The sequence below is a fragment of the Aspergillus pseudoviridinutans genome (assembly GCF_018340605.1).
Source record: "Aspergillus pseudoviridinutans IFM 55266 DNA, scaffold_4, whole genome shotgun sequence".
NCBI lineage: Eukaryota > Fungi > Ascomycota > Eurotiomycetes > Eurotiales > Aspergillaceae > Aspergillus > Aspergillus pseudoviridinutans.
In genome coordinates this window covers 3,797,276-3,810,010 of record NW_025091284.1, presented here as the reverse complement: position 1 = coordinate 3,810,010, position 12,735 = coordinate 3,797,276, and the positions used below count along the sequence as shown (strand labels likewise).

Genomic DNA, 12,735 nt, shown 5'->3' with positions numbered 1-12,735 from the left:
AACGCCAATCTGAAAGCTCATTCAATACTGGTATCCTAAACACGAATAATACAATCACAGGTCTGGTATCTCTGCTAATAGCCCACCATCATTCCTTCACCCCCAGCAAGACTACGACAACTTAGCCTGCTCAGTAGCCTGCTCGGTAGTCTCTCCCTTTCTCGTCGAAGCGGCAGTCCCCTCCTTCTTCGCCTTCTCAATCTCCTTCAGAATCGTATCTTCCAGCGATTCAGGCTTGGTAATACTAGCCCAGCGCCCAACGACCTTTCCATCAGCGGAAATCAAAAACTTCTCGAAATTCCACTTGATGCGCTTCAGCCCCATAAGTCCGGGCATCTTCTCTTTCATCCACGTCCACACGGGCGCCGCATTGTCGCCGTTGACATCCAACTTGCCCAGCACGGGGAAGGTGACGCCGTAGTTGACCTGGCAGAAGGACTGGATTTCGTCGTTGGAGCCGGGGTCTTGGCTGCCGAATTGGTTGCAGGGGAAGCCCAGAATGGTGAAGTCTTCGGGGTGCTTGGCTTTGATGGACTGGTAGAGGTTCTCAAGGCCTTTGAATTGAGGGGTGAAGCCGCATTTGGAGGCGGTGTTGACGACGAGGACGACTTTGCCTTCGAGGGAGGCGAGGTCGAAGGGTTCGCCCTTCTCTGTGGGTGGGGTTAGGTCAGCAAGATATTCTCAATGTTTTTCGCTGGGGGGGGAATCGCAAAGGCGCGACATACTGTCGACAGGCTTGAAGTCGTAGAATGTCGTCGCGGAGGCCATTGTTTTGATGGAATATGATTTAGGATATCCAACAAGGGAGGTTCGAGTGTTGGGAAGTCTGTTTATAAGATTTGGTCGTGAAATATATCTCAAGGAGGAACAGCGAAATATAATGGAAGAAGTTGATAATGAAGGCACTAATACCATTCTAGATCATCGGAGAACCGAGGCAGCTCGGACGTGGGCCGTCGCTTTATATTTATATAAATGCATGACCGTTGAGACCCTGAGAGGGGCGCCGTCGGACGTGAGACCATCCGATGCCGATGACGATGTCATCGTCCCATTGAGGGATAATTATCAGATTGCGGTACCGGACAAAGATCAGCGACCAATTCCAAATCATTTACTTTTAGTCTTAAGGCGGATATTGCAGTCCCGAATTCTTCTCGCTTGACCTTTTGTCATCGCGACGGTTCTAGACGTCGGATTATTGATCTCCGCAAAGGCTGGCCCAAGACTATTAACCAGATTATTAATGTTTCTGACGATTCACTCGTAGTCATTCATAGTCTAAGTCTCAAAAATCATTATCCCTGAGAGCACTGCATAATATATGTAAAGGTGGCTACATGAAGCCATCTTGTGAATTTATGCTTGCATGTGTCATGAGATTTAGAATGTTCAAGGGCACACCCAATGCTCCTAGGCACTGCCCCATTGTCTTGCATGGTAGAAATCTGGAAACCTAAATTAACCAATATATCATTCGACAACTCGCATATCAGATTTCACAGCTTTCTTGCACGCCACAGAGGAGCCATACAACCAGCAAGAATGCAAGCAAATTTCTCCCAACAACTGTCACACGACACTCAACAGTACCGTAGCGTCTTTTGGAGTGCAGAAAGGTTGATTGAGCATAGACCCCTTGGGTAACCCAACAGCATTCGGCCCATGTACTTCCATGCCATTCTCGCACTTGGTAATCTGTGTCCGATCGGACATCCCTTCTGAACTCTGGCAAGTCCAGTCGTCTGGGCCATCGCAGGAAAGACGGGCCAGTTCAGTCTAACCCGAGCCAGATCCCAGGAGCAGGAACGTAGGAAGCCAACCGGATCGCCTTGATCGATCATAGCGTGGGCGCTGCACATGTAGTCCTTCACGGCCGAAAAATGATCTGGTCTCTCATCCCTTCTTCGTGGGAGTCACATCTCATTTCTCCTCCTCTATTTCCTCACTCAAAACATCCACATCCAGCTCTTCCATAACTCCGAGAACCACCCCCAAGCTCTCCATGAAACCGTTAACAGCCACACGAAGCATGCGATTCGTCGTAGCGCGGTACGTCGTCTCAAGGACTGTCTTCGCCGCCTCGTCCTCGTCGTCAGTGGAGTTCTGAATTGGAGATTTCAGGGCAAAACTTCGGCGGACGAAGGGGGATAGTTCGGTGTCAACTTCGAGAGCTTGGAGGGCAGAGGAGGCGAGCCGGTTGCTGGGGAGGGGGAGGGATATTGTTCTTTTGGTTTTCGATTTCGTTAGTGGGGTGTCTTCACGGACAGGGACGCTGAGACAGGAATTTTACAGTGAATAAGGAAATTCAGGATTGGTTGATTCGTCGGCAGCCATGATGAAGTCAATAGGATATCGATTCAAACTGACTTTGTGAATATTGAGAGGACTACTGTTCGGTATGCTTTTGTATGAATCTTTATGTTAAGGTAGAGAGCAAGGCGGGGGAAGTTTTTGGAGTAGCAGATGAGTCAGCATACTGGTGAAGCGCAATGAGGGCACATTTACACTACATTTTCACACCACTTCAGCTACGAACTCTAGCTTGATGGTTGTCTAGGCTTTCTTGACGATTGGCTAACGAGTTGGTGCTCTATGACCAAAGCCTCTCCTACTGCTTATTAAAGATGCGTTTTCTACAGTCTTAAACCAGTTTGGACATAAAGGGTATGAAGTTGATAAGGTACTGTACATGAAGCTTATCCACAAGATCCAGCGCCGTTTGGCAGATCAAATCGAACCGAAAGCGTGAAGTTAAAGAGTCGCGCTATACACCCACATGGCCATGGTATCCCGGGGTTGCCCGACGTACGTAATGCGTTCCACAAAGGTAGGTATCGGATTTAAAGGAGACCCCCAAGGATGGAGGTGAGGGAAGCAGGAGAGAGACCACCTGTGGACGCCTTTAGTAAGCTTGGCCATCACTGTTTGAGAAGGGCAACTTACCAGCCTGGCTGACAGTGTCGAGGACGTTCTGGACACCAGCAGCGTCGAGGGCACCTAAAAGACGCAATCAGTAGATGCAAATTACGGACGGAAACAGTTACTTACCGCTCTTAACCTTGCTGACCAGGTTTTGCGCAAGGGTGTTGACGCCGACGGCTAGTTATTCTTGTTAGCCGCACTGATTTCTGCCCAAGGACGTTGACTACATACTGCCAGTAACAGTGTTGACGGCACCAGAGGCAGTGTTCTTAACGGCGCCAACAGCGCCGCCAGCAGTGTTCTTGACGGTGTCAACAGCGCCACCGGCGACATCGGTGACAGGCTTAGCAACACCCTGAACGGTGTTGACTGCGCCACCGGCCACATCGGTGACAGGCTTAGCAACACCCTGAACGGTGTTGACTGCGCCGCCAGCGACATTGGTGACGGGCTGAACAGCACCCTCAACATTGCCGACTTCGCTACCGGCGGCACTGGTCGCGGGCGCAGCAACATTGCTAGCCGTGCCCGTGATATCACGCTTGGTGGCAGCAGAGACAGGGACGAGCTTGGTCAGCTGGCCCTTGATGTCGATGAGTTCTAATGGACAGAATTGGGATTAGCGAGGCCGGACTATGCTTTTGGAGGTTTCAAAGAGGCTTTTTCGGTAAGGGACATACCGGTCTGGACCTGGGTGAGGTCGACCTCCTGGCAGACGCCGCCGAGGAGACCACCGACGAGACCCTCAACATTGTTGAGAGCATTGTTCAGCTGGCTCAGGGTGGCGGTGGCATCAACGGGGGTCTGAGGGATGGCCAGAGCAGAGGCAGAGCTGGCAACAGCCAGAGAAGCGACGATTCCAGTGAACTTCATGGTGACGGTTGGTTTTGATTAAGAATTAGGAATTAAAAGAGTGACTGAGAGTTGTGGGGAAGGAGTGGATGGTCGCTGAAAGCAGGCCTTGAAAAAGATTGACTGGAAAGAGTGGATTTGACTGGTGTGAGGAAGAAGAGGAAAACGACATGGAGTAGAGCAAGACGTCGTTTTATATGCAGGTTTTGTAGCTCCTTTTCCCTCCCAGAGCAAATCATCTTTCTCCTGTCGTGGACCTCGTCCGCTCATGAGCTGCCTCGGATTCCACATGTAGATCAGGGGCATCATGGCCAGAGACGTGAGTGATAGGCCATCACATCCCAAGCCGTCTGTTACATACGAATCTAGCAGCTTGAAGACGACAGCGATCGACACGGAGAAGTAATGTTCTCAACTCTGGTTCCATTATTGCCAGTGCTACTAGCCTAGCTCGTGTCTAGTCTGCTTGCTTCACTGGAACGTGTGMTCGGATTATTACTGAATGAAGTCACTACACTCCAACATGGCCCCATACAAGCTGATCTGAGCCCGAAGGAAGTAAGTCTTTCAGTGGCCTAGGGGTGCCCGATTGGTACGACGACTATCAAACGATTGCACCGAAAGCGTGCTATGCAGACCAGGCCTATACTAACTGGCACCGGTTTATCCACGATAGAAAGTTAAGATGCCATAGCGAGGCTTGCAGCGCAGGTATCATCATCATAGAATGTCGCGCAGGCCTGCACGATCAATTTTGCCTTCTCAGAGATGTGGACTGAAGACAAACTAGATTTTCATGATGTTTGCCAACCCATGAACACAGCGGTATAGACGGAAATGTCGGGTATTGAGCAGTCAATCCGGAGTATTTTTTCGTTTCAATGAGGAAACTTCAATAGTCGCAGTAGCAACCCAGTTGCTGGGCCTCATTTATGACCTGCGGAGGACGTTGAGGCAAACCCTGTGGGGATTTCACAATGCTTTCATTTAAAAACGCTGTCGATCCCTCATGAACATCTCCGCAGAGCCACCATGGATTGGAGAAAGAATTCAAATAAACATCAACGGATTGCTTAACTTGAACCTTGAGTGTAAATAGTGTGGATTAGCTGGACGATCGTCAGTTGGTTATTGCTGCCAACTCCCCACTAGTTGTCCGAGTCGTTAGCTCTGCAGTATTCTGTTCGGAGGATTATTATCGAAATCACAGCCTTCGGCAAGATTGAGAACGCCACAACTTTTTATGTTTCATATGACAATATATTGTCATCTATTCAGATTCTTGTTGTTTTCGAAGAAGACTCAAGGAGGATGATTGTTGACGTGAGGATGGAATCGTAGAAAAGAGGAATTGGATCTGCAACCCCTCAGGCACTAGCTACCTAATATTCTCATTATCCCTGCTGATCTGCTCCACCGCTTGGGACATCGCAATTCGACTTTGGGGAAAATATTCCAGCTGTCGAATCATGAAATGCACCAGAGCAACGACCGAAGTTTAATGTCTCTCTTCCCCGGTGATAGCCATGTCGTGAACCTTCGGAGTTGACCGCAATTGAGTTAAACTTCGCGGCTAGAGAGGGGGACCAGGTATCATATCCATTCCATTTCATAATAGACTTCGAAGACACGAGGGATTGGACGGACCCTAATTTCTTTCACGGTCTTTGTCTGTTTGGTTTGTGAGTCATGAATCGAACTGAGTAGACTAGACTACAGCCTCTGCTTCGATGGCCAGTGAAACAGTGCTGACCTATTCAAGGGAAATTGTATCAGAACTCAGGAACGGACTGAAGTCATAATCAGTGAGTACGACTATTGATGTTGTGTTAGTCAGGCTGAATTATACAAAAGAGATCTTCATGATGTCTATCATAATTTTATGTCTTTACCCATTTTCACTTGGTGTGGCGGATATCATGAGTTGATTTCAAGTGGATCGACTCAGACGCTGGATATATTGTTGAAATAAAAGACAGCACGAGAAAGAGCTGAGACTCGCTATTCTCATGGCAGATAATGAATATCCCCATTAATCCCTGGGGAGATTCAAGTACTCTGGAGATGTTGTGCTAACCTGCTAGCGATACAGCTTGGAGGTGTTATGCCTTAGGCTCCAGTCACCTACGCTTTAAGACGTGCTATCAGGAAACACATGGACTCGTTGTTCAAGGTGCAGATATCGTCCTGTATTCAGCAGCAGTGGTCATGGTCCGCACAGTTGTCTGACCAAGGACAAACATTTCTGTCCTCTAGTAGCTGTCAATACGGCCCGATAGCCATTGCGGTCCTTGCCAATGTCTTCTGTAGCTTGCACCCTTCTGACTTGCTACTCGTATTTCATCGTCCATCAGCTCATTCTCAACAAACTGAGTTCCTTGGGTATCTTGCCTCCCTTGAAATTAGACTTCCATTTCTGCTGGAGTTCAGGTTGCCATGTACTCTTCTTGTTGAGCATTCTGAACCCCGTTCCCCTGGGCAAGATGTCATCATTATTCTCTTTCTTGCTCGTCTGTACCTCACTCGACACCTAAAGCAACTGGATCTCTTAGCTATACTGGCTGATTTCAATCAGTATGCTTCCTTGAAAACAATCTCTTCCCTTTCTTCCCTTTTCATTCATACGTTCAACTACTGCTGACATGAGCCAGGAACATCTAGTCCACATCAAAATTCTCAGTCCACAATCTATTCATGTCTGGAGGAGACTACGCAAACTTATCTTGAATACCATGGGCTCGGTGGGAAAAGAATTGCAACATTCTGGCATTGGGATGCTCTGTCAGCGACATACCACCATTCTCGCCCGATGTCCTCCTCTCCCACTGAGACAGCTTCTTGCCGAACCACCCGTGTCCTGCTGAAATTGACTAACGTACACCTGTTAATCCATAAGATGGCGAACAAGCATAAGATATTCCTCGCAAGCCATCATAAAGTGATGCAGGAGCGACCACAACAGCATTTTCGGCTCGGAAAAGCACTATCGGGCTCGAACCCATACTCTTCGCGACACGGAGGGCGCGAACCGAACACAGGGTCGCAATCTCGAGGGGGGCGTTCCGCGCCAACAGACCACACCCAGTTGGTGAGGGAAAGATGGTTCTCTGAGGTACACCATGTCGATGAGCCTGATGGGGTATGTGATCGCTCAGTTCAGCCAATACAACAGATTCGAAGACGACTGCTCTAAGAGATGTGCTTAAGGTATCATTGCAATGGTGCGACAGATGGTTTATATATTCTTGTTCATGGCAATTGATCAACCAACCAATGTATCTCAATGATCAAGCTCTCCTATTGGGGAGGCGGCTGATAGCTTGCGGTTTCATTTAGCTGTCTTTATCTGACCACACAGAGCTCCATTTTAGAGGTAATTGGTACAGCAACATGACATGAACAATAGAACCGGAAAGAGCAATAACCTCATATTGTCCCGGTTGCAGCCACCCGTCATAGTGTTTCCTATTTCAAACTTGATCTGTGCTGTGCGATTCTGTGGTAGATATAACGGCTTAGGGTTGAGTTCTAAGTGAATATTCAAGGGGATGAACATGGCAGGATGGGATGAAAGACAGGGCGACGCTACAGTCATCGATAATTGGAGGAAAACTGCGATGCAGGACTAACGTCAGGAGCCGTCAACAAGCGAGTCATGACTGAGCTATACGGAGTATATATAAAGGGTCATCAACCACCACAAGTGAGTGACAAGGGACTCACAGCCCGGAGGACACCACGGGCAAGATTCGATCATTAATAATGTAAGTTATTTACTATTGGGAACCGGGGAAACGCAAATCATCCCAGAGTCTCAAGACATGCAGCTCCGACTTCATCGCTGGTGTCTCTGCAGTCTGCTCAGACATTGCGTGGCTGAAATTGGAGGACATAGACGTGGCTGTGTGTTTTGGTTGTGGCTTGCATTGTTTGTTTGCTTCGTTTGCTTGTGGGGCGAAACACTCTGGGTTACATAAGCATGGCGGCCAAGATGCTGTTTTTTTGGTCGGTGCCTGAGGCAACTGCGCTGTTGTCCTGCCAACTCCCGGCACTAAGCCACTTTAAGGGCATCACAACATAACACCGGCCACTTAGCGTGCATCGCAGTTGCCCAAACGGTCTCATCGGCCTCGAGCTTTGGCTTTCTCCTCCATCTCGTGCGGTCTCCGAAACATTATCTACTACTCTCTCTCCTCCTCACTTCTACCTCTGCCTAGGGTTTGTTCTTCTTCAACTCCTCGTCCACAATCTCTCCATAATCCGTCCTGTATATCATCCTCTTCCGTAGGCCTTGTTGCCTCTTATCTTTACCCTACTTGCATTGTGTGGCTGAAAGGCCATTCTTCGGGCTAGAGTCGACAAAAGAGCTGGACCATGATTGTTTAGATTGGATACATTGTCATCGACCTTTTCTCTATTATTCTAATCATTGACCGGCCACGAGAAGCACTTCGAGCCGCTGCGGTGCCTCTTTTTGCGAAGAGACCTTATCTTGTCCAGCCCTCACTCCGTTCGGCTGTTCCTCTTATTTAAAGTGCATAAGCTAGCTGCTTTTGAGTGTTTGTCATCTGAAGAGCACAATGTCTGGATATATGGGTGGCCCCGGCCAGGTGATCGAGTATATCCAAGGTTGGTGCTTTTGTTGTTTTGATCCGATCTGTCGAGAAAATGTCCTAGGAGTCCGCCAAGTTGTTTCGTCCAAAATGAACTTCACACTGTCTGGCAAGCTTTCTGATCACTTGAAATCGCAGATCGCCTGTACCTTGCTTCCTACGACTCCGCGCCTGATCCAAAGGCTCCGTTCCCCTTCCCTGTCGAACAATCCAAATCTCCCAGCAAACGATCCGCGCGAGGCCAGCCACAAACGCCTAGCAAGAAGCGGTACCCCGTGTATTTCACCGCAGACGATACTCTTTTCTATAACTCCTTCCATGCAGACTTCGGTCCTCTTCACATAGGACATCTGTATCGCTTTGCGGTCCATTTCCACGAGATCCTTGGCGAACCCGCGAACAAAGATCGCGCGGTGGTCTTTTACTCAAAGAGCGATCCACGGAGCCGTGCCAACGCAGCATGCCTTGTCGCTTGCTATATGGTTCTCATCCAGTCTTGGCCGCCACATCTTGCCTTGGCCCCAATCGCACAGGCTGATCCGCCGTACATGCCATTCCGGGATGCGGGATACAGTCAGGCAGATTTCACCTTGACAATCCAGGACGTAGTGTATGGAGTATGGAAGGCGAAGGAACAGTCGCTTTGCAGTCTGAGCAGCTTCAGCCTTGAAGAGTATGTATAAGGTTGACGGATGATCTTTTGAGCGCACACTGACGGGGGTCTTGCTAGATATGAGAAGTTCGAACGTGTCGACATGGGAGACTTCAACTGGATCACTCCTCAGTTCCTCGCCTTCGCCTCCCCGCAGCATGAACCTATTGCACCAATTCCTTCCAACACCCCAGAATACGCAGCGTTGCCATCAACAGTTTCCCAGGTCATCTCATCGAAACTACCACTTCCATTCAAAAACGTACTGGCGCATTTCGCAACGCGTAATGTGGGTCTCGTTGTGCGACTGAACTCAGAGCTGTACTCTCCGTCATACTTCACAGCTTTGGGAATCAACCACATCGATATGATATTTGAAGATGGTACTTGTCCCCCATTGCCGTTGGTTCGAAGATTCATCAAGATGGCACATGAGATGATCACTGTCAAAAATAAGGGAATCGCAGTCCATTGCAAGGCCGGTCTGGGTCGCACCGGTTGCTTGATTGGTGCCTATCTTATCTACCGGTACGGATTCACCGCCAACGAAATTATCGCTTTCATGAGATTCATGCGTCCCGGCATGGTGGTTGGTCCACAGCAACATTGGCTGCACCTGAATCAGGGCTCATTCCGCGAATGGTGGTTTGAGGATAGCATGAAGGAGAAGCTGGCCCAGATGCAGCCAGCACCGATTACACCTGGAAGAGCATCCACCAAGCAACGTGCCAACAACGGCCCGATTGCGACACCACCCAACAATAGTCACTCCAAGCGTTCCGCGCTTGGAGAGATTGACCACAACGAGGGTGCCGGAACGCAAAGCGAAGAGTACCTTCCTGCTCCAACTCCTGGCCAACCTCGCAAGTCCCACCGGAAGGACTCTCGTCATCATCCCTATGCACGCACCACTTCTGGCACTCTCCTTGTCGACAAGGACATGAGCAAGGCTGAAGAGCAGACCAGGCAGCGCAGCTCCCGTCTCAGCAATGACAGCAGCGAAAGTGAAGAGGAAATCCAACTGCGCATGTTGGCCAAGCGTTCCTCTCGATCGCCCGTGGCATCACCAAGCCAGCGATCTGTCAGTTACTCTGCTACAGTGACTGCCAGCTACACATTGACAGATGACATCCACGAGGACAGAGAGAATTGGGGGGAAGCTGGACATGCTGCACCCAAGACTCCCTTGAGCAGTAAGAGCGGAAGTGGCGCCATCTCGGTCACCAAAGTTCGTACAAGCCCTCGGCGAGTGACCGACAGCAGAAGCGCCTCCAAAGGCGTTCGCAAGATCAGCGGCCGAATCGGTAGCACAGGGAGTCCCACACGCGTCAAGTAAACGAAAATACTTGTCTTTATCCTTTTCCCTTCGACGTGCTGGCTAACTTCACAGCCGCTTTCCTCTCTTTCATTTTCTTGGTCTTGGGCAAGGCCATATTTCATACCCCCAGTCATGAATAGCCCATCATCAGTTTGCTGCATTTGCGCTAGCATTAGTTTAATGATTCTTCTCTTGTTTCTTGGTTATTCGTTGGAGTCCGGGGTTTAAAGCTTGATGGGTCTGGATTTGTGCGTTGTGGCGTATGGTTGCATTGTTGACGATCAGATGATCTAGACGTTGGCACCGATTCAAGCTCTGAAACACGCAGAAATGGTCATGGTGGTTATGTGACTTTCTGGTAATAGGGAGGGTTTCGATGAATGATCGTTTGGCGATTGAGTGGAATGTGTTGGTGCATATGTGTATACAATCTACGTCGAACTGATAAAACCAGTTCATAACTTTCAGACAAAGACACCCTGAGCCCTGTAGACTGATCAACGTCGCAGGACACCGGTGGAGTAGCACACCGAACAAGTAAGGCACTGGCCGTCTTAATACAGTCGAGCGAACCTTCAAGAATCTTTACCGAGGTTCCAGGCTCAATTAGGGGATCAACCTTAATTGAGTCCATCCGATGAGCAGGCGCCGAAGTAAACGAACCGATAAATCATCTGATTGGAAACCGAGTCCTTGCAAGGGTCAGAACACCGATTTCTCTCTCACTGGCAACGCCGAGGCATATTCGAACGGCGGCTCCACGTCTATGCTCGAACAACTATCATCGATCCTATCCTCTATGACAACTTCAAAGGCCTCCATACCCATGGACGAAGCGACCTGATCCAACCATTTGTCCACCGGACTCATTTGTATACCCTCAGACAGAGGGAAGCTCACGCCGTCATCAAAATCGCGAAATCTGGAAACGATGTGGAAGGGTATGATCCTGGGTTCGTCGAGGTAGGATTCACTGGGCATTGACTCCAGGGCTGATATACGAGATGAAGATGATCCGGACCCATCGGGGGTGCCAGTGCTGCCGTAGGGCGAGCAGTTATCGTGTCGAGAAACCATGAGATTGTGCAACAGAAGGTCTAGGATTTTGAAGCAATTTTTGGTGCCGCGCAGCACGCCGTTTGAGAAAGTTTGTGGTAGTGTGGACGGAATGGGTCCTATGAGGGATAATTTACCGCGGGTGTTTCTATGGCCCTGCACGGAGGCAACGAGACGCAGCTCAGATGCTAGACCGTGTATTTTCTCTTTGCAGTGGTATAACCTCGAAATCAGCTGTTCTGATTCCGAGGGCGATGTTGACGGAGAGGCATTGAGGTGCCGGTTGACCCGATACATCAGGCCGGGAATCTTGACGACTTCCATAAATAATCGGTCCGTTACGTCAATAATGGCCGAGATCGTTGCATTCGCTCGTGGATCGGCCATGTCTTGCTTTCGGATCTGGTCGATCAGGGATTGCCACTCTGGCTTTTCGAAGAAGCATGCTTTGCCCTCGATGAACGCAGCGGCAGCAAGAAAGCTGCGGAAGGAAAGATACAGGCAGCGATCGAACCCGGTGAGATGGGATTTCGGCCCGCGCATTGACATCAGCAGAGCAGCTCCAGCGGCATGCTGAGCCCAGGAGTCCTCTCTTGTCTGAGAGTATGCTTCAAATAGACTAAGTAAGATGGATGTGCTAACGCTTTCCCTTGAGCGCATGATCTTGTCATGCTTGATCATGCCTCCTAAGGAGACCAAAGCCTTTGAGTACATCTCTCGGCTAGCCTTTTGCAGGGCGACGTCATGATTTGAACGTCCCATGAAAACGGACGTGATGCAAAAAACAGCTGCATCCAGGGCTGGAGTTGTCCCCAAAACCTCCGCTACATACACTGCCCAAGGAACATGAACGCGGTATTTGTTTAGACCGAAAAAGCGGGGAAATGCCGTGAGGACGAAGTCACGGAATACTGCAGGCTGTTGCCGAGTCATCGACTTTGCGACTAAAGAAGGGAAAACCTGCTCGTCGATTGAATCTGGGGGATGCGCAAGGCTCTCTTCTCTTCTTATTTCCTGGACCTCGTGTTCATTGACTAGATTTGCAGTCTGCCCATATCGCTTCTTGATCACGGGTCCTTCGTCCATAAATTTGCGGACTTTTGCATAGCCAGGACACTGAACACCATATTTACGGCATTGAGAGCATTCGGGCCGCAACCCATCACACTTTATTTGTTCTGTTAGTTATCAAGTCGGTAGGTGCAGGCTCAAAGCTAAAAGGGAATCGAACCTTAATTCGTCTCTTGATGCAAATCTGACACCCAGTGCTTCGTGGAACCCCAACCATGTTTGAGTATTTGGCTGCTACATGCTCTCTT

The 12,735-nt window shown here is 49.4% G+C and overlaps 5 protein-coding genes across 5 annotated transcripts; 1 reads left to right on the top strand and 4 right to left on the bottom strand.

The window, feature by feature from the left end:
* Positions 1-111: 111 nt before the first annotated feature.
* Positions 112-768, bottom strand: Asppvi_006753 (glutathione peroxidase; the record flags this gene model as incomplete). The annotated part of the gene is made up of 2 exons (XM_043302651.1): positions 112-650; positions 726-768. The coding sequence occupies 2 exons, from the start codon at positions 766-768 to the stop codon at positions 112-114; spliced, it is 582 nt and encodes a 193-aa protein (XP_043158586.1).
* Positions 769-1,923: 1,155 nt separating this feature from the next.
* Asppvi_006752 (CTAG/PCC1 family protein) lies at positions 1,924-2,337 on the bottom strand (the record flags this gene model as incomplete). The annotated part of the gene is made up of 2 exons (XM_043302650.1): positions 1,924-2,227; positions 2,294-2,337. The coding sequence occupies 2 exons, from the start codon at positions 2,335-2,337 to the stop codon at positions 1,924-1,926; spliced, it is 348 nt and encodes a 115-aa protein (XP_043158585.1).
* A 506-nt stretch (positions 2,338-2,843) lies between these two features.
* Positions 2,844-3,798, bottom strand: Asppvi_006751 (uncharacterized protein; the record flags this gene model as incomplete). The annotated part of the gene is made up of 5 exons (XM_043302649.1): positions 2,844-2,893; positions 2,947-3,000; positions 3,052-3,102; positions 3,157-3,525; positions 3,606-3,798. The coding sequence occupies 5 exons, from the start codon at positions 3,796-3,798 to the stop codon at positions 2,844-2,846; spliced, it is 717 nt and encodes a 238-aa protein (XP_043158584.1).
* Positions 3,799-8,357: 4,559 nt separating this feature from the next.
* Positions 8,358-10,378, top strand: cdcA (phosphoprotein phosphatase CDC14; the record flags this gene model as incomplete). Its single annotated transcript, XM_043302648.1, has 3 exons — positions 8,358-8,406; positions 8,529-9,063; positions 9,121-10,378. The coding sequence occupies 3 exons, from the start codon at positions 8,358-8,360 to the stop codon at positions 10,376-10,378; spliced, it is 1,842 nt and encodes a 613-aa protein (XP_043158583.1).
* Positions 10,379-11,062: 684 nt separating this feature from the next.
* Positions 11,063-12,704, bottom strand: Asppvi_006749 (uncharacterized protein; the record flags this gene model as incomplete). Its single annotated transcript, XM_043302647.1, has 2 exons — positions 11,063-12,583; positions 12,648-12,704. The coding sequence occupies 2 exons, from the start codon at positions 12,702-12,704 to the stop codon at positions 11,063-11,065; spliced, it is 1,578 nt and encodes a 525-aa protein (XP_043158582.1).
* Positions 12,705-12,735: the final 31 nt, after the last annotated feature.